At 42.6% G+C, this 19546-nt stretch overlaps 1 protein-coding gene across 1 annotated transcript; it reads left to right on the top strand.

The window, feature by feature from the left end:
• The first annotated feature begins 700 nt into the window (after nucleotides 1–700).
• disp3 (dispatched RND transporter family member 3) lies at nucleotides 701–18304 on the top strand. Its single transcript, XM_034148516.1, is given in 22 exon segments — nucleotides 701–774; nucleotides 4519–5517; nucleotides 5995–6214; nucleotides 7277–7413; nucleotides 7533–7667; nucleotides 7934–8094; nucleotides 8270–8409; nucleotides 9038–9129; nucleotides 9250–9414; nucleotides 10797–10958; nucleotides 11698–11844; nucleotides 11936–12072; nucleotides 12172–12341; nucleotides 12707–12837; nucleotides 13118–13176; nucleotides 13178–13303; nucleotides 13407–13533; nucleotides 13998–14143; nucleotides 14245–14404; nucleotides 14982–15095; nucleotides 15661–15833; nucleotides 16946–18304. Coding segments are annotated over 21 exon segments (4050 nt in total). The 5' UTR covers nucleotides 701–774; nucleotides 4519–4526; the 3' UTR covers nucleotides 17303–18304.
• The last annotated feature ends 1242 nt before the right edge of the window (nucleotides 18305–19546 follow it).

Genomic DNA, 19546 nt, shown 5'->3' with positions numbered 1-19546 from the left:
CAGACAAAACATGCATGAACCCTGAGATAACATACTCTTAGGTAATTGTTTTAAATCGCCTGCACTTTTGTCTCCCAAATGTAGCCAGTTATTATGATCACCCCACCTCCCCACAAACTGAGGCTAGACTAGACCATACCAACTCTGACAGCATGGGAGGGGGCTCATCTACAGTGTCGTGACAACTGCATCAGCTTGGTGACATAAAATCAGCTGCATTTGAGTGGAACAAGCCCAAGGTACTTTTTGGGTGATTTATACAACCTCTCCAGGCTGTCATGCCGTCTTCCAGTGATTCACGGCAGGTTTTCCCACTGCTCTCCCTCCTCGCCTCTCGTCCACCAGTGAGCCAGTCAGCAGAGCAAGCTGAACAAAGCCATGGGAGAGAGAGAGAGAGGAGCTTCTAGGAAGAAATGTCTCTCACTGACTCTGTCGCCTGGACAACCGGGTAAGAGAGGAGGGGAGGGTGCACAGAAGCGAGAGAGAAAGGAAAGAGGAGCATAAAAGGAGAGGAAAACAACACATTATTAACTGCTGAGATTACAGGATTCCTATAGTGTGTTTGGGGGGCGGGATGGGAATGGATTAGTCTGTCATTTTCCATTTGGGGTTCCCTTGGTGTGTCTCTTTCTTGATGAGTTATTAACTATGACAATAAAGCAGTTTTTTTTTCCCACACCAGAGGATGAGATGAAATTGCAGAGCACAAGTTCAGCACATTTCAAGTGGACCCTGCAGGCCTGAACGCTTCACCTGTAATTCTCTTCTCATCAGGTAAGATCATCCTCAGTGTTGCAAGCATGTGCATTAATAGGGACGCATTTGTTCGGGCCTGATTTACAGATAGGAAATATTCATTGCTGAAGGGAAACTGTAAAAAAATCAAGGTAATGCTAGGAAAAATCCAAATATTGATTGAATAAGCTTTAATAAATCAACGAAAAGTCCTCATATCTGCTTGGAGTACAAGCTTTGTGCATCAGATTAACTCTGCAGCAGATAAATTAGTCTTCTTATGTGTTTGAATATCTTGTCTTTATGAGAAAAAGAAAATACCATCACTGTAGTACAGAGCTTAGTTACAATATTTTATTCAGGAGAGTGTGAGAGATTGCACGGTACAGCCTCAGGATGCTTCTCAGTACACACAGCTTTGCGCTCCCTACATCGACAATGAAAAAAAAATGTTGTTTGGTGCAAATAGATCTCGAGAGTTTGTCTTGAAGACTCCAGATTCCCAGTGCATAAAGCATAGAAGGCACGTCCGCTATAAACACCCTGCTGAGCACTCAAGCATGAGGAGATATTCATACAGACCTAGTGGTGAGATGAATGCCCTTTAAATGAGGTGGTTTACACCTTGCTGAATGTGTGTGCAGGTAGCATGTGATATCCATATTGGATGAGAGAGGAGATACAACTGAGGAGGGTGGGGTTATTTTTAGCTGCTGTCAATAATGAAGGTTACACATCTCACCTTTTGTGGGAAAGACAGAGACACGGAGATAAAAGGCAGAGGAATTGGAGGGGAGAAAGGGGCAAGAGAGTGAGGGAAGGCGAGAAAAAGCGGGGATGCGAGAGAAAGGATTACAGGTGAAGTGTTGAGGATCGCAGAATGCCGGGATTGCTCAGAGCTCCCTCCTCAAATACCAGATGCAATCCAGAGATGAAGTGAAGGGTAAAAGGGCTGACACGCTGCTTATGTGCGCTTTTATGGGAGATAAAACACACAAGAAAATCTGCTCTAGTGGAGTTTCACCCTTCTTTTGCTCCTACGGGCTCAACAAATATAGCTCTGTGCAGCACAACACTTCACATACTGCTGAAAAGAAGGCAGGTACAGATGGCAACACTTCTGTTAAAATGTTCAAAAGGGAAAGCGACACAGAAAGTTCAAAATGAAGTCTTACATCTTGGATTCATACAAGCTTTGTACACCTCATAAACTGCAATTCACTTGAGGCCTCTCTGTGCATGTATCTTTCACACAGCTTAGTCTAAAACGGTATTATAGTCAACGAAACACAGCCCCCTAATATAGACTGAGCCACGAGGGAGGCCGCGTTTGTTCCAATACATGCAGGATGCCAAATTACACTATTTTTGTTTTTTTATCCACACCTGCTCAGGGTTTAAACTGACTTTGTACTCGTAATCTTTGCAGAAAAAATAGCAGCGTCAAACAATCCCGGTAGCTTGTAAACACATTAGTCATAGCAGGCTCTGCTGCACACCGCTCATAATTATCGTACGAGGGGCAATGTTCTTGGATGTGAAGACTCATAAAGAGAGGAAAGCATGTGTCCTGAAGGCAGTGCATCACTGTGGTTACCTTTCACTGTACCTGCATGCTGTCTGATGCAAGGTGCACACAGTAAGGTTAGCATGCTGCACACAGTCTACCCTAATGTCTAATGGGCACTAAATCTGCACATCAGGCTCTAATGAGTTCCTCAAACTGTCAGATTTTGACATCTGCACCACTAATCAGCCTGTTTGATGTGGAAACTGACACAGAGATGGAGATCTGCCTGTAGCCCTCTCAATTAGATTTTCCATGAATATTAAACAGCCGAAAAGCACCATTTCTTTTTGCAGATATCTGATGGTTGTTTGTTTGATGGGTGACAGTCATTCCCCAGGGTTTTCTTTCCACTCCTCATCATATTTCTGTTCTCATCTGCTTGCCTCCTCTCATCCTCTGTTGATGAGAGCGCCATCATCAAAACAAAGCTGGAGAGGCAGAGATGATGAAATGTAACAGGATTACAATAATGGTATTAAACCAGAGCTGTATTGCATTTCATTTACTCTAAATGTGCAATTACATCTCTAAGACCTTGGGTCCCTTGAAAGGCGCTATATAAATCCAAGCTACTATTATTATTATTATTATTATTATTAATAATATTTCTCCCTGATTTTGCCACATAATTTTTTGGGCAGAAAAACATTTGAAAAAGGAAAAGTAGCTTTCATGGAGGCAATACAGAAAACAACATAATTACGCTCATTTTGAAATATCAGCCCCTGATGCATGCAGATGACCAAATGATGCCACCAAGTTACAGACGATAACATTGAAAAACAACTATTCCCGTGTTATTTTAGAGCACAGTGATGACCACAATTAATGAGATGATCTGGTTGGGCTAGCATATTTTGTTCTCTGTTTGCACACCTTAGTGCCAAACCTCCCAACAGCATTAATGGATTTGTCTCCTGAAAGAGCACGTTCACATTCAGTGTGTGGGCAGATGTTGGTGTGCTGCTCTCCTTGTCTCTACCAGCGAGATGACATGGCGATTAATAAAAGAAACACTGTGGAAATAAAACGATTGGCCCAAGAAAGTCATTTTTTCCCCACAGTGTATTAAACAGTGGAGCGTTTGCTTTTAATCTCAACAGACAAACTCAAATGTAGCATTCATCTCCATAAGCATACATAAGAAAGGTGGCGTTTAAGTTCTTTAATCAAAGTCTATCTCAAAAAGTATAGAAATACAAGTAACGCTGTTATCAATGTTGCCATGACTTCCTCCATTTGTAGTGAACTTTGGTGGTGATTTTTCTCCAGCAGACACAAACAAATTTTTCCTTTGGCTTCTACTATGAAATAAAGTCAGTCTAGGTGAAAAAGCACGAACACAAATCTCATAAATCCACCAGCCACTTTTATTTATAGCTTCAGGGTCTGTCTCCGAAGAGTTTTCCTTCCCTGCTTTCCAACTCTAGCAGTCTTTATCATTTTACAAATATCGATTACATGCTATGATTTGTAAATTCTCCTTTTTTTGATGGATTTTCACTTCAACTCCAGGGCCGGGCGCAGCTATCTTTTACACATAATCAAGATTCCCTGTCTTACCTGGCTGACCTTAAAGCCCGGCTCTAAGGAGAATAAATAAATGTCTGCTTAGTGGGCTCACTGCCACTTGAATGCAAACTGCAGTATCTTGTGGGAAAGTAGTGTCACCTATTGACACTATTATTCAAAGACTGCCCGTCACAGGAGAGAAACCCTCTCTTAATCCACCACTCGCTCTTCTTGTCGGTAATTAGACATGTGAGATGATTGAATTTGCTGCAGCGCACACACGGCTGCTGTTGATATGTAAAAGCCACCAGCAGCTCCTCTCCAGGTGATAATGGCTTGCACACGCTGACAGAGAGAAGAAGTAAATCACATCTTTTAGCCTGTCTCACCCCCAAACTGTGATCAGCATCCGAAAGCAGGCCATTTTCTCTTCTAAGCCCTTGAGAAAAAAAGGTCTCCCCTCCTCAATTCTCTGCGAATGTGAGCCCTTTGTCAACAGCTGCTTGAGGAATAACGTAATTCTCACGTCCTTGCTCGCTCAGTGCAACTTCTAGAAGTTATCTTGTCCTTCATTCTGTCTGATGCATTCACTTGTGTCCTTCATCCTGGAGTTCAAACATCCAATGTGTTCTCCTCCGAAGATGGAAAGGGGGTGTTGGTTTAGTGAGTGATGATAAAGTGGTGTTATGTGTCCCTGACAGGTGCCAGCATGGATGTGGAGGATGAGCCACTGCTGTTTCAGACCAGCTGGGGAGGCGAGGAAGATGACGAGGAGGAGGAGCAGGAGGAAGAAGATGGAGTAGAACACGCAGCAGGTCGGAGGTGCTTCTCTGGGGAGGAGTGTGGACTGTGGAGGGCAGTGGGGTGGGTGTACACTCAGCCCTGGGCCAGTGGAGTGGTTTTAGGGGTAGTTGTGTCACTACCCTGCGCCCTGTTTGCCTACATGCTCCTCTACTGCCCTCCTCTGGACATAGACCTGTCCTACAGTGCCTTTGAGGTTCACAGCCACTTCTCTGCAGAGCGCTTCGACGCCCTCGCCATCGCTGTGAAGACTCAGCTGGGGTCATGGGACAGACGTAGGCGGGACATAGAGGACAGCGAGTCGGAGGCCCTGATGGAGCTCCTGCTGGAGAGGCTGAAGGGACAGGAAGTGTTCAACAGGACGGATAATGAGGGCGTCGGGTCCCCCGCTCCTCAAAAAGAGCTTTTACAGGCAGCAGATGATCAGAGGAGACGATCCGCTGTGAGCACAGATAAAAGCAGAGTGCTTGTTGATATGGGTCAGGATGAAACGGGGAAGCACAAAGACTCAAATCAAAGAGCAGAGGAGGAGGCGGAGAGATCACGGGATGGAAATATGACTCTGCCTCTCATCAGGAGGCGCAGGTTTGCTCCCAATTACTACCTGCAGAGCCAGGCCCAGTGGAGGATTGAGCTGGTGTTTGTGGCTCAAGGGGAGGGAGATCTGAACATCTTCACTCCTGAACGCCTGCAGACCATTCACCATGTGGAGCGACTGCTCATGCAGCACCCTCAGTTTCATCAGTTCTGCTGGAAGCCTCTGGAGATGCTGAGGGATCTGCCACTGGGACCCTCCTACTGCTCCCCCCCCAGCTCCCTCCTGTCCTACCTGTACCCCAGTGAGAGAGGAGGCAAGATCTACTACGATGGCATGGGCCCTGATCTTGCTGATATTCAAGGTGGGTCCAATTTAACAGATTTCAAGTGTGAAGAAATACATATCAGAATCAGAATCAGGTTTATTACAGGGTAGGTGGTCTTTATCCCTCTACATCAGAGGTGGGAAGTAGTGGAGTACAAATACTTCGTTACTGTACTTAAGTACATGTTTCTGGTATCAGTACTTTACTCCACTATTTGTTTTTCTGACGACTTTTTACTTTTACTTCTTACATTTTAAACACAAATACCTGTACTTTCTACTTCTTTCTAGGTTGACACGCACGAGGCATTTGAAAAACATAGATAGAGAACTATAACTTTTATATTTTATAAAAAATATTTAAACTAATAAAAAATATAATAAAAAATATCGTAAAATATAGCAGTGACTATAAATATAATGGAATCAAATGGAATCATATATGGAATAAAAGAGGAAAACGAAAATATAATATAAAAAGTCGCCCTAACATATCCTGTGTTTGTATTCCCAGGGTCTCTGAGTCTGGCCATCACCCACCCACAGTTCTACTGGTACGTGGATGAGAGTCTGTCTCCTGAGCGTCTCTCCTCCTCTCTCTTACGCAGTGAGATCCACTTCGGGGCTCCTCTCCCTTCCTTCTACTCCCTGCAGGACCGAGCTCACGAGCAGAGGTCACGCTTCAAGAACTTTGTGGTTCAGTACGCAGACATCCTGGCCAAGCAGTCTACCAGGTCAGGAGGGAATCATAGTACATCATCCATCCTTTCAGGGTTCATTTCGCTGCCTTTCAGTCACTTTTCCAACACATTTGTAATAAATGGTTAAAAAAACATTTCACACATTTTTTTCATTCCAGGCATATTTTTTATTAAATCTGCCCTTTGTGACCTACAGTTGAGGTTTTCTGGTAGAATATAAACAAATGCACTTTCTTGTGTTTGAACGTTAATTATTAGTAAAAAGAAAGGGGGCATACATGTGGGTGAAGTGGGGAATGCTGGAGATGAGGTATTTTTAAATCTTTCCCAACACAAAAGAGTAGGCTCCCATACTTTGTCATTACCATCAGACCGTATATCAGGGGGGTCAAACTCAATTTCATCACGGGCCACATCAGCATTATGGTTGCACTCAAAGGGCCGGTTGTAACTTTAAGACTATATAAAAATACATATATAAATATTTAATAAATATAAAATAATGTATTATATTACTCTGCATTGGATTATTATCAGATAGGGTAATAACTTCATAATTAACTAGGTCTGAAAGCAGAAGTCTAGGGTAAATAATGGCAAGTCTCTTCAGTGAGAATGTCACAAAATGATTTAAAAAGAAAATCCACATTCTGGAAAAAAAGTAAAAATCAAAAAAAAGAAGCGACATTTTTAGAAACAAATTAACACTTTGGAAAAAAAGCAACATTGTGGGACATGTAGTTTATGGGCAACGTGCTTCTGTAAATCGCAATGTAACCGTATAATAAACATATTATATTCTTTGCAAGCTCTTGTGGGGCCACATAAAATGAAGTCACGGGCCGGATTTGGCCCCCGGGCCTTGAGTTTGACACCCCTGCCGTATATGAAACAGAAAAAATGTATTATCCTTACACGTTAAATCCCGTTAAGTTACCTCATTGCAGCTCCGGCTCCTAAGTTGAATTCACAACATGCACCCTTTCTACTTGAAAAGCATTGAAGATCATGTAAAGGAAAATTAAAACCATAAGAAATGTTTGTAAATAAGAAACTAAATGTGATGGTATTTTGTATCTGCTGCCCTTGTCCCAGCCAGGTGAAGGTGCTGTACGGGGGCACGGAGCTGTTTGATGATGAGGTGAGACACACCTTTCACAACGACATGATGCTGGCTGTCATCAGTGGAGCCTGCATTACTGTGCTCGTCTATGTCCTCACCTCCTTTTCTGGTACAGTAGGACCTGCTCTGTGTACACTTTCATTCATGTGTACACATCTAAATGTTTCCCTTTGTGTTGTCCTTTGACATCATATGAATGTTAACAAGCTCCTTCTTGTGTCTTTGTAGTGTTTCTGACTTTCTTTGGACTCGCCAGCATTGGACTGAGCTGCCTGATGGCTCTTTTCTTGTACCATGTTGTTTTTGGCGTGAGGTACCTGGGCATTCTCAATGGAGTTGCAGCCTTTGTTATTATTGGGATTGGTAAGGGAAAAGAAACCTATAACACTGCAGGAAAGAGAAAACCCCAGAAAGTGTAATAGGGCCCCTTTAAGGAATAGTTCTATATTTGGGAAGTGCAAAGACTATCTTTAAACATGACAGTTTCATCTTATAAACTAAAAAGTAAAAAAAAATGTTTTTCAAAATGTCAATCTATTGCTTTAAACATTGACATAGTTTTTTTCTTTTTCGGTACATTACGGATGAAATGTCATAAGGCTTTTCTTTGCTTCTCTCTTGTTGCTCAGGGGTGGATGATGTATTTGTGTTCATCAGCACCTTCCGACAGGCTTCCCATCTGCGTCAGCCGCAGCAGAGAATGATCTACACAATTAAAACAGCCGGCCGCGCTACTTTCCTCACCTCCTTCACTACTGCCGCTGCCTACGCTGCCAACACTTTCTCTCAGGTATTCTTAGAGGAGAAACCCGGACGTTAATAGGATCAGTACAGGGAGTTTAAATGACTCCCCTGCTATGGATGAGCAGAACTGCCTCTCTCAGCAGACAGGCATTTTCACACGATAAGCACAAATTAAATGTTTCAAGGTCCTTTACACTGCTCTTCGTTTAACTGACACTTAGATCCCGGCCGTGCATGACTTCGGCTTATTCATGGCCCTCATTGTGAGCTGCTGCTGGCTCTGGGTCTCCGCCCTGATGCCCGCCGCCCTGTGCATCTGGACTGAGGTTGTGGAGCCTCAGGAACACGCCTGGTTGAATTGGTGAGACGTTGCTCCCTTAAAGGTCCCCTATTAGACTGTTTTTCATCAATATATTATAGGTCTCAGATATATACAAAACATGTCTCTGAAGTGTTTGGCTCCAAATACCAAACAGATCATGCATTGCAGCATCCCATAATCCCCTCTGTTTCAGCCCTGTTTCAAAAGTGCTGATTCTCTGTCTGTTACTTTAGATGAAAATAAGGAGCCCCTCCCCACGCCCCTCTGAGAGAGATTTGGTTAAAAAGAACCCAATGGTGCTCTAGGAGGAGATTCAGGTGATAAGGTGGGGGGGGGGTTACCTTGGTTGGTAATTGGCTAATGGTTACACAAGCCAAAAAATCGTTATGACATCATAAAGTGGCCAAAATCTGATCAGCTCATTTTCAGACAGGTTTTTATATAAATGGATCAGGACAAAAAGTGAGAGAATCTTTGTTCCTGAAACTTTCAGAGTCTCTTTACACAGAGGGGACACATGTTGATGTATACAAGACATGAAAAAGTGGGTTTTGCATAATAGGTGACCTTTAACTTTGGTGTTAGACATTATTTGTGCATGCTGTGCGAGAACACAGTGTAATCTCTGCAGCTGTCTCTCCTCTAAACCGCCTCCTCCCCTCTGAAGCTGGAAGCTGTTTTCAGGGCTGTCAGCGAGCCACAGTCCTTTGTCAGATGAGGATGATGATGTAGCACTTCTGTCAGTGGAGATGGAGCCAGGTGAGATTATTATCTTCGAGCACTGAGACAATCATGGGGGATGGGAAAGGGAATGAGTGTCTAGGTTGTAAAACACTTCTGTCAAAGCACCTCAAAGTCCTCTGTCTTTGTCTCGGCCAGGCTCCTGTGACACAGACGGTGATGCATCCATTCTGTCCCTGTCGGTGGAGACACCTCCGTTTGCTCCGGGGCAGCAGCATGTGGGCGTGGTGAGCACTAACCTCCGATGGGCCCTGAAGCACTTAGCGGCAGAGCCAGCTGTGGAGCGACGGAAAGCCGTTCTAGGTGAGGTTCGATATCCTGTTTGTTTTCCATGGTCTCGCTCCAAAAAATATCAATGGAGACCAATCAGGACTGCTGAAAGTCTACACACACTGAACACTTCGGTTGCAGACGTTGCACCTTGGCACTTAAATAACAAAATCTAAGTGGTAGTACTTGAAAGAGTTAGTTAAATTGAGAATCATTACGGGCTCAAAGCTAATGTACCTGCAGGATTCTGGCTGTTCTGAGTGTGTGTCTTTATCACACTTATTGTAAGAGGCTTTGGATACAAGCATCAGCTAAATGAAACGTAATGTGATGTGAATTATTTATATTTTTGTGTATCACTTTATAAGTCATAAAATACTTTCAGCAGACGTAAAGATTGTCTTTTTTTCTGCATGTTTTATGTGATAAAATGCTCCATAAACAAGACTGTAATTGATATGTTAACACAGCCCTTTGTAAACACCTTCAGAACACAGATACAACTATAAGTGATACTGAAGTGGAGGTTTCTGCTGAGAAAGGATAAGAAAAACTCAGGACTCACTTTTTTGACAAGGCAATCTATTCTAAAGAAAACTAGAAAATATCAGGGAGTTGTATTTGTTCAGTTTTCTCAGGCATTGTCAGCCCAGAGAGTAACCTCAGCTCATCAAGTCAATATCTTTATTGTTATTGTATAAAAAGCATCCAAGCAATGTAGCGCACAAAACTGATAAAACACAGAACAAATAAGTGCTAAAAGATACATAGAACTTAAAGGTGGGGTAGGTAAGTTTGAGAAACCGGCTCGAGATACACTTTTTGTTATATTCCATGGAATGCTCTTAACATCCCGATAGCAATGAATCTCTTAAGTGCTTTGACAAAAAATCCATAAAAAAATGTCATCTGTGGAAGCGGTAGTACTGTAAAAAGCACGACCAATCATTTTAGCCGGGCCGGCTAAAATGATTGGATGGCCTACCTGCCTGTCAGCCTTCCATCTGTGCACAAACTTATCTCGTGCCCTCATTGGTCATGTGCGCGTTCGTGTGTGTTGGAGGAGGGGCTCTATAAGGAAGTGGCAGATTTTCTCCGGTTGTGTATTTTCAAATTCTAGCGATCTCGAGCCGGTTTCTCAAACTTACCTACCCTACCTTTAAAGACATGAACACTTATTTTCACATTAAAATGAAAGGCGTGAACACAAACAGACACCCAGCCCTTTCTTGTCCAGCCTGAGGCGCTTGAGTCTGCCAGAGGAAGAGCAAACACCTTTCCCCCAGCATTCATCCTCCCTCTTTTACGGAGAGACTGTAATTGATCGTTGCTCCTGATCGGTCTAACAGCTGCTCTATCTGCTCCATCAGACCCTCCCCTCTGCTATCATCTGTCTTTGTCCTCCTGTCGCCCAGGTGTCTTCCTCCTGGTTCTGCTCTTATCTGCCGGCTGCTGCTGTTTCCTGAGGCCGGCCACTCACGCCCCCCTCCTCTTCCGCCGGGACACAAACCTCCAGACTCTGCTGGCTCTGAGGAGTAACCTCAGCGGGCAGGGCATCTCCTGTCCCATGTGCTCAGGTGAGACTGTCCTGCTCCTCAGGCAAAGGGATACTTCACCCATAAAGTGACCATTTTTAGATCAATGACTCACCTTCTGTTACCTTCAATCCTACAAGAAGACTTGGTTTGTGTTACGTGCCTCCATAGTCGACAAAGAATACAATAAATTAGACTAGTTTTGGTAGATTTAAGTAAATTAGTGCCATGTCTAACAATAGCAAAACCATAGCAAAATATCCAAAATAAAAACTATCACACAACTCGTGCGGTATAATCCAAGTCTCATTTATCCAGATGTGTGCTCACTACTGCCAAAACACGTGCATTTTGTCTGAAACTTTAATATTTGAAACACTTCTACAGAAACAATCTCACATTTGCACGATTTTTTTATTGCACTAACTTACCTCCTTATTTATTTTTAGATCTTACTGTTCATGGTATGTTCCACTGATGGTGGAGCTTGGGACATTTTCATTGCCACAACTATGCTGTAGCTATTGTGCATATGACAATAAGGGTTTTGAAAGTCATTAAAAGGTTTTTGAAAAATTGCATGTTTTTTGTGAACTGTGTGAACCCATTTACTTTAATCCATCGGGACATTTCTTTTGTTTTTTTACTCTTTGTTCACCTGCAGGCATGTTAGAAAAATAACTATTTCTTCAAGATTTCAAGATAACAGGGGTTTAGTAATTAATATACAAATGGTACTTTTGCATATCTAATAATCCTGTGTGCACGCTGTGTCCTGCAGGTGTGTTCATGGAAAAGCCCCATCCTCTGTACACACACACTTCCTCCTCAGCATTTAAGTTCTCCACACATCAGCAGCACCCGAGCACATCCACCTCCAATGCTCATCGGACCTCAGTAAAACCAAATTCAAACACCAACCAAACAGGTAATAATACGTGGTTCACAAACATCCACTTCCTCTTTATTTCAAACCTCTCTCATTATTCTGAAATGTTGTACTTTGTTCTGTTGTTTAGACTTTTTACTCACAGTGTTCATATCAAAGTTGGACCACGTCTCCTCTGCAACCCTTTACCGCTTCTCCCTCAACACCAGCACCCCCTCCCCGTGGAAACTGTGCAGCACAGAGCATGAACAGGTGTCATCATTTCAGGTGAGAGAGCAAAAATGTAATGAGTTGTACCATAATGTCTCCGTGCTGCCATATGTGCCTCTAAAGCGGCTTATAACTAATCTTGTTTCATCTGAATAGGCTTATAATCAGCCCCGCGGCAATTACACCAGCAGAATGACAGTGTGTGTTTCCCATGTGTACCACCCGTACCCCAGCTGGATGATCACATCCACCTCGTGTGAACGCCGGCACGGCTGGAGCCCAGAGTTTTCCTTTTATGTGGCGACGTCTGTGCAGCAGAGCAGCAGGTGAAAACTCCAATGAAAGACATCTAAGTATAAGTAGATGAGCTGTAATGACGTTTTAGTTTTGGTAGTTTTAAAAAAGTTAGTTCGATTTATTTTATTCAATTTTGCAGTGCCTTTATCTAAGTGACCGTATATAGAGGGGGAGACAGAGGGGGATGACACGCAGCTTAAGGTCCTGGGTCCTCTGCATGGGGACCAAGCCTCAGTTCATCTACCAACTGAGCTATATGTTGGACTCTTTAAATAGATTTTGGATTTGTATGCTGAATTTGAAGCTCATGAGTTTACAAAGCTGTGCAGACAAATGTATCTGTACATTGTTGTGCTGTTGAGGTATATTTTCAGCTCTGCTTTTCCTATCTCAGGAGATTGTACTTCGCGCAGCGCCACATGAGACCTCATCCCAGCCGAGTGTGTGTCAACCCGCCCGGCTGTGGCATCAGTTTTGGGCCTGATGGACCCACACAGGGATCTTTTTATCTTCCTTTTCCCAGCGGTGAGCAAGCAAGTCTCAGAAAGCATCATCAGTCCTCCAAGAAAGCTATCTTCTTAGAGCATGTGTCACACTGCTGAAATGTATGTTTTCCCTCACACTGAGTCTTAATAATAGAGAAAAGGCAGTGATATACACATCTTCTTTCAAACATTGCTTCTTAAAGTGGCACTTTCTCAACCCACGGGAGGATTTTCCCACAGAATTGCAGCTATAGAGATATTTTTAGACTGTATAACTAGATGCCTGTTGAGAGATTTTCCCTCTGGTTCTATTTTCAAAGATCCCTCGTCTGCTGCCAAGATGAAGTCATCCAAAACGTTTGGTTTCAACCCTTGCAGTGGGGGGGGCATGTGGCCGCCCGGCGGTGCGTCCTCTGGTGGACACCGGGGCCATGGTGTTCGTTGTGTTCGGCATCCTGGGAGTCAACCGGACCGAGCACAGGGACAACCACGTGATCGGAGATATGGTGAGGCTCACACTTGTGCATCTTAATAATCAACAGAAATAAATCAGAGCTCGATTTATGAATAGTCTCATGTGGCTGACGTGGTGTTGAAATCTCTTCAAAGGGCAGCATCATATTGGATCCAGACTTCGATGTGTTCCAGGAAATGGAGCATCTTTGCAAAATCTGTAAAGCTATAAGTGCAAACACACAACTCGTGAAGCCTGGAGGAGCGCAGTGTTTACCTTCAGGTAACACACACACACATTTAATTTAAAAAAGGATCAGTCACGTAACGTTTACCGTTATACCTTTTTTTTTGAGCAAAAGGGCACTTCATGCACTGCTTCCCACTTCTCAGATATTCATATTTGCTGGTTATCTTAATGATTTTTAATAGGAAATTGAATATTTTGGGCTTTTGGACTATAGCTTAGAAAAAAGTGTAAACTTCTGCAATCTCACTGGGATTTTATAAAACCAAATAAAAAAGAAATGAATTAAGAAATGATAATGATATAAAATAATTGTGAAATAATCAGTCAAATAAACCCTTAAACTTTATTTTAGACACTTTATAGCTCAAACTGCAATGTATGAAAGACTTAACTTGGTAAACTTGCTGTAAAAACACTCAAATCCAAAGCAAAATCCTGGTAAACTATTACACAGAATTATTGACAATGTGTAATGCCCTGTGTTCTGTCCCCCTCAGGTAACAAGCTGTCTTCTGTCCTGCCTCTGCTCCACCCTGAGTGTCTCTCCCTCCCGCAGCCCAACCTGCTCCCGGGGCAGCTCTCCCACGGGGCGGTGGGGCTGCACGGAGGAAAGGTCCGCTGGCTGTCCATGGCCTTTGAGTCTGTAAGTCTCTTCATCTCCAGCTTTTCATGTTCCTGCATCACAGAGCGGCACATTTGAATTTCACTTTCATGCCTTTAACTCGACCTGTCTCTTATCCCCAGACCACATACAAGGGCAAATCCTCCTTTCAGACCTACTCCGACTTCCTTCAGTGGGAGAACTTTATCCAGGAGCAGCTCGCCTCTCTCCCACAATCCTCCGCTCTGCAACGGGGTTTCCAGACCTGCGAGCACTGGAAGCAGATCTTCATGGAAATCATAGGCGAGTGACAAAAATACCTGTTTCTGTTCTGCAAACTTAAGATTTAAAGGTCACCTATTATGCAAAATCCACTTCTTCATGTCTTTTCTACATAACCATGTGTCCCCTCTGTGGAAAGAGACTCTGAAAGTTTCAGGAAAAAAGATTCTCTCACTTTTTGTCCTGATCCATTTATATAAAAACCTGTCTGAAAATGAGCTGATCAGATTTTGGCCACTTTATGATGTCATAACGATTTTTTGGCTTGTGCTACCATTAGCCAATCACCAACCAAGGTAACCCCCCCCCCCCCCCCCCCCCCCCCACCTTATCACCTGAATCTCCTCCTAGAGCACCATTGTGTTCTTTTTAACCAAATATCTCTCAGAGGGGCGTGGGGAGGGGCTCCTTATTTTCATCTAAAGTAACAGACACAGAATCAGCACTTTTGAAACAGGGCTGAAACAGAGGGGATTATGGGATGCTGCAATGATCGGTTTGGTATTCAGAGACATGTTTTGATATCTGAGACCTATAATATATTGATGAAAAACTGTATGTTAATCTGTTAACGAAACTCTGATAATATTGTGTGTAGGAGTGGAGAGTGCCCTCTGGAGTCTGCTGCTGTCTCTGGTCATCTGTGTGGCCGCTGTGTCCGTGTTCACCGCACATCCTCTGCTGCTGCTCCCAGTGCTCGTAACCATTGTAGGTGAGGGATGAGAAGTTGTATATTCAATGATAATAAAGGTTTATTTGTAAACTTGGCACACAGCAAACAGTAAACAGTAAAGTAATAAAAAGTCAAATGTTAAAACCTTTTAGCACAAATGCAGCATGTTTACATATTACTCCATGACATAGAAGAAGGTAAAATAAAGTATAAATACAATAAAATAAAACAAAAGTTGATAACAGATAACCCACTCAGTAAAAGTAAAAAAATACATAGTATGAAATAAAACAGTATTATACAATTAACAGATATATTAGACATGTGAAAAATATAATAATATTAATTCAAAATGTTTTCACCGGGCATTTAAAAAATGATGGAAGGGTCTTCCACAATTTGGAAGTGTAGTGGATAAAAGACACTTCCCTTATCTTTTGGGAGGGGATTTTCTTTTTTTAAATACCTGCCGTTGAGGACCTTAGGTACTTAAAACCGTATGGAAACAGAAAATTGTTAAGACACTCAGGAACGGTTTTAAAATGAAACATCTAGGCCTGGGTCTGCATCATATGTGTAATTCTGAGAGTCTGTCCTCCCTCAGGAGTGATCTGTCTGGTGGTGGCCATCATGTATTGGCTGGGCTGGGAGATGGGAGCGGTCGAGGCCATTTCCCTCTCCATACTCGTGGGATCTTCGGTGGATTACTGCCTGCACCTGGTGGAGGGGTACCTGCTGGCTGGGGAGACCATGAGCTCCACGCCTGGGCATAACTCGGTACTTTCAATTTAGCAATTAGTTAAAGTTCCACATCTGTTCACAAAAAAGGCAAGAAGCGCCCTGGAGGCGCATTAAGAAAAAGGAGCCGCTTCCAGTGGTGGAAATTAAATAAGTACATTTACTCAAGTATTACAATGAGGAAGTACCTGTACTTTATTTGAGTAGTATCTGTTCATGCCACTTTATACTTTAACTCTACTGCAATTCACAGGGTCATATAGTACTTTTTATGTTACTACATTTATTCAACATTTATAGTTACAAATTAAGATTTTTTCAATAAAACATAAAAGTTTATAAAAAGAAAAAATCATTATAAATGAAACCAGCCAACTGTCAGCTTTGTCATTAAATCTAGTCATTGAGAGATAATTAATTAGCATCAATGACAATTTAGGTAACTTACTATTTTACTGTGAACTATTTTTCTTCCATTGGGTACTTTTTTGTTTTAATACTTTAACTACATTTTGCTGATTACAGTTATTTACTTTGACTTAAAGTGGACCTATCATGCTATATTTTAATAATATAGTGTAGGACCATACCTATATAAGGCATATTTATACTTTTTCTTTTTCAAAATACCAAACAGATCATGCATTTTAGCCATGCCTCATTTCGCTCAATTTGCACTTTTTTAGCTCTGTGTTTGTAAGGGCAGATTCTGTGAGAACAGCACCACCTACAGGCCTGGCATATGTACTAGAGCGTCTCCAGCGCTTTCGAACGGCAATGGCCGTGGCTGTCTCCTCCTGATTGGTGGAGTTGGCCCAATAGCCGTAGCGCCACCGTCCTGACGTCAGGACATTGTTCAAATCTGGATCAGTTTTTATCAGATCCGTTGCAGCCCCTTTTTTAGAGATTTGGGTATGGAGGAAAATAGAGAGGGTTGTGTTTTCTGACTCTTGGTGAGTTCCCTGACACACCGGGGACACATATTCATGTATAAAAGACGTACAAAGGTGCATTTTGCATGATAGGTCCCCTTTAAGTAACATTTCCAATGCAGGGTTTGTACTTTTCTTTTGACAGTGTTATTAATTAAAGGATCTGAATACTTTCTCCCCCGCTGGCTGCTTGTACTTTAATCTGTGTTTTCTCTGCAGGAGCCGGGGGTCGAGAGGCAAAGGCGGACCCTGGAGGCAGTCAACCATGTGGGCGTTGCCATAGTGTCCAGCGCCGTCACCACGGTGATCTCCACAGTCCCTCTCTTCTTCTGCGTCATTGTGCCTTTCGCCAAGTTTGGCCAGATAGTGGCTATAAACACCGCCGTCTCCATTTTGTTCACCCTGACCGTGACTGTGGCCATGTTGGCCTGGGTGGCCCCCCCCCGCTTCAACCGCACCCCCCGCGCTGTGCTGAAGGCCAGCCTCGCCGTGATGGTGGCGTCAGCCTTGGGAGCGTTTATCTGCTGGGTGGGGGGACAGTTTGGAGTGCTGGCCTGGCAACCAATCAGCACGTAAACACACACCCGTCCGCCAACTCACACTGATGTCAGACAGGGGAGTTCCTCTGTTCACTGAAAGCACTCAGAATAGCAGATCAGTAAATGATCTCTACAGCACAAAGATGTCAGATTCCTTTATTAGAAGCTGTTTCTCATGACCAAACACATCTTTTTATCTTGTATTAATCAGTGGATTGTAAGCACATGTAATAAGTGTTAATGACTCAATGAAGTGGGTCGACCTTTCTTGGTTGACTCAATGAGTCAGTTATTTATTTGATCCCATGTCGCCTTCAGCCTGGAGGTGGAGATGATTCAGTGATTATTGGGAAATGGAGGTTGAGTCACAGTTTTCATTGGTGTAGCTCATCGAGTTGTGAAGAGCTGATGACTGTTCTGTGACCTGTGAACACCGACAGCGTGCTCTGACGTGTGCTAAGCGGCTCTCATGATTAACGTGACACATCACCTTTCTTTCACTTATTGTAATTTTCTTCTTCAGCCACATTTGTAAAGCTGTCTGGATGTGGCTGGATTAAAAGTTGTACTAGTCAAGTTTTTACCGTGCACAGTTTTGTGATGTAAATGTTTCAGTAAGCTGCTCTCACACATTGTGAACTGAACTCTTGATGCTGCCAGCACACACTTCTTCTTAAGAGATGTTTATACTTAAAACCCCTTTCCCTTCACGTTTATATCTTGGAGCTCAAACTGCTTCTGGTTTTTCCTTTCGTTATCAGCTCCAAGTGAAAGAGACCTCTTGTCGGCTCCTCAGGTGTACGCTCACATCGTCCACTGCACTTACACACACTCACTTACACTCTGCTCTCTTACAGTCTAGAGTAGCACTCAAACACCCATCAACGCCGGCTCCAGTGTGCCCCTCAGTGAGGGTAAGGGCCATTTGTCAAGCCACATAACACAATAATGGTTAGGGAGAGGGACTCGACTGCAGCGAGAACAGTACATTTTGTTTTGTGTGTTACTTGTGAATGTCAAATAAAACAAGTGCAGGAAGCCTCGGGTGTTTCCATGTGTTGTTTTCTTCTGCATTGTTATGTAACGGAGACCTGTCACTTTCTTTCTCTACTGGGAGAGCTACAGTACGCAGCATCACATCTCCAGTTGGCCGTCGTTAATTATTCATGTGAAACGGCTCAGATTTTACATTGGATTGCAGTGCATGAATGTTTCATGTGGGTCATTAAACACCGGGACAGCAGTCCTGCATACAGAGGCATTTAGTGTTCATTAAGATGGGAGCAGAACAAATGTTTTGAGTTAAAAACATTAGCACTTTTGTCCTGGAGTCCTCTGTGTTGTTTTAATAAAGCAGCAGCACCATGTTCATTATGTGGCAGAAGGAAAATAAAACTGTGCTGATTTAGCGCTCATTTTCACGACTGATGATACTATAGAGTTTGAATGTCAGTGTTCCATTTACATTGATTGAAATATGAAGGTCATTTTCCCAAGATGCAGCAAATAACAAGCAAACACATCTGATATATAGAAGCTGTATAAAGAAATGGTTTTACTTAGAAAGAGTAAGATGATATGTTTCCCAATTCAGACACACTGTCTTCACTGGAGCAAACACTACATTTTTCTGAATAGCCTCCACATTTGTGTTAATGACTATATATTGTATATCTAGCACAGGTGGAAGAAGATTATGCTATGTAGCAATGTAGCAATGCTACAGTGTAAAAATACTCAGCTACAAGCACAAGTCCTGGAAAGTAAAAGTAATAGCATCAAGATATACTTAAAGTATCACAAGTTGAAGTACTTATTATGCAGAACAGCCCATTTCAGCACCATATATTTGTTAATGATTGTATTAAAATGATTGGTGTATTAATGTGTTCATCACTTCAATGTTGCACTTGGTAAAGTTGGGGTTTCTTTGAATGACTTTATAGTCAAAGTCAACTTTAATGTCAATCGTACTCAGTTTGTGTTTACAGAGAGATCGAAATGACGTTTTCCTACACTACTTGGGTAGCTTAACCTATTATAATATAGAATATGTTTAGTGTAGTAAAAGCATAAAGCAGCATAAAATGAAAATACTCAAGTAAAGCACAAGTACAGTACTTGAGTAAATGTACCTAGTTATATTCCACCATTTATATCTAGTATAGTAGGGGGTATTTGTTCACTATATTATATAAATCGAGAAAGTGTTCAACAATCTAATTTATACCATGTACTTAACTGAATTCAATATGGACAGATTGAAATTGCATCACCAGAA

This window comes from Trematomus bernacchii, unplaced genomic scaffold (genome assembly GCF_902827165.1).
Source record: "Trematomus bernacchii unplaced genomic scaffold, fTreBer1.1, whole genome shotgun sequence".
NCBI classification, from domain to species: Eukaryota; Metazoa; Chordata; class Actinopteri; order Perciformes; family Nototheniidae; genus Trematomus; species Trematomus bernacchii.
The sequence above is the reverse complement of the archived record's forward strand: the minus strand, read 5'-3'. Positions and strand labels throughout refer to the sequence as shown.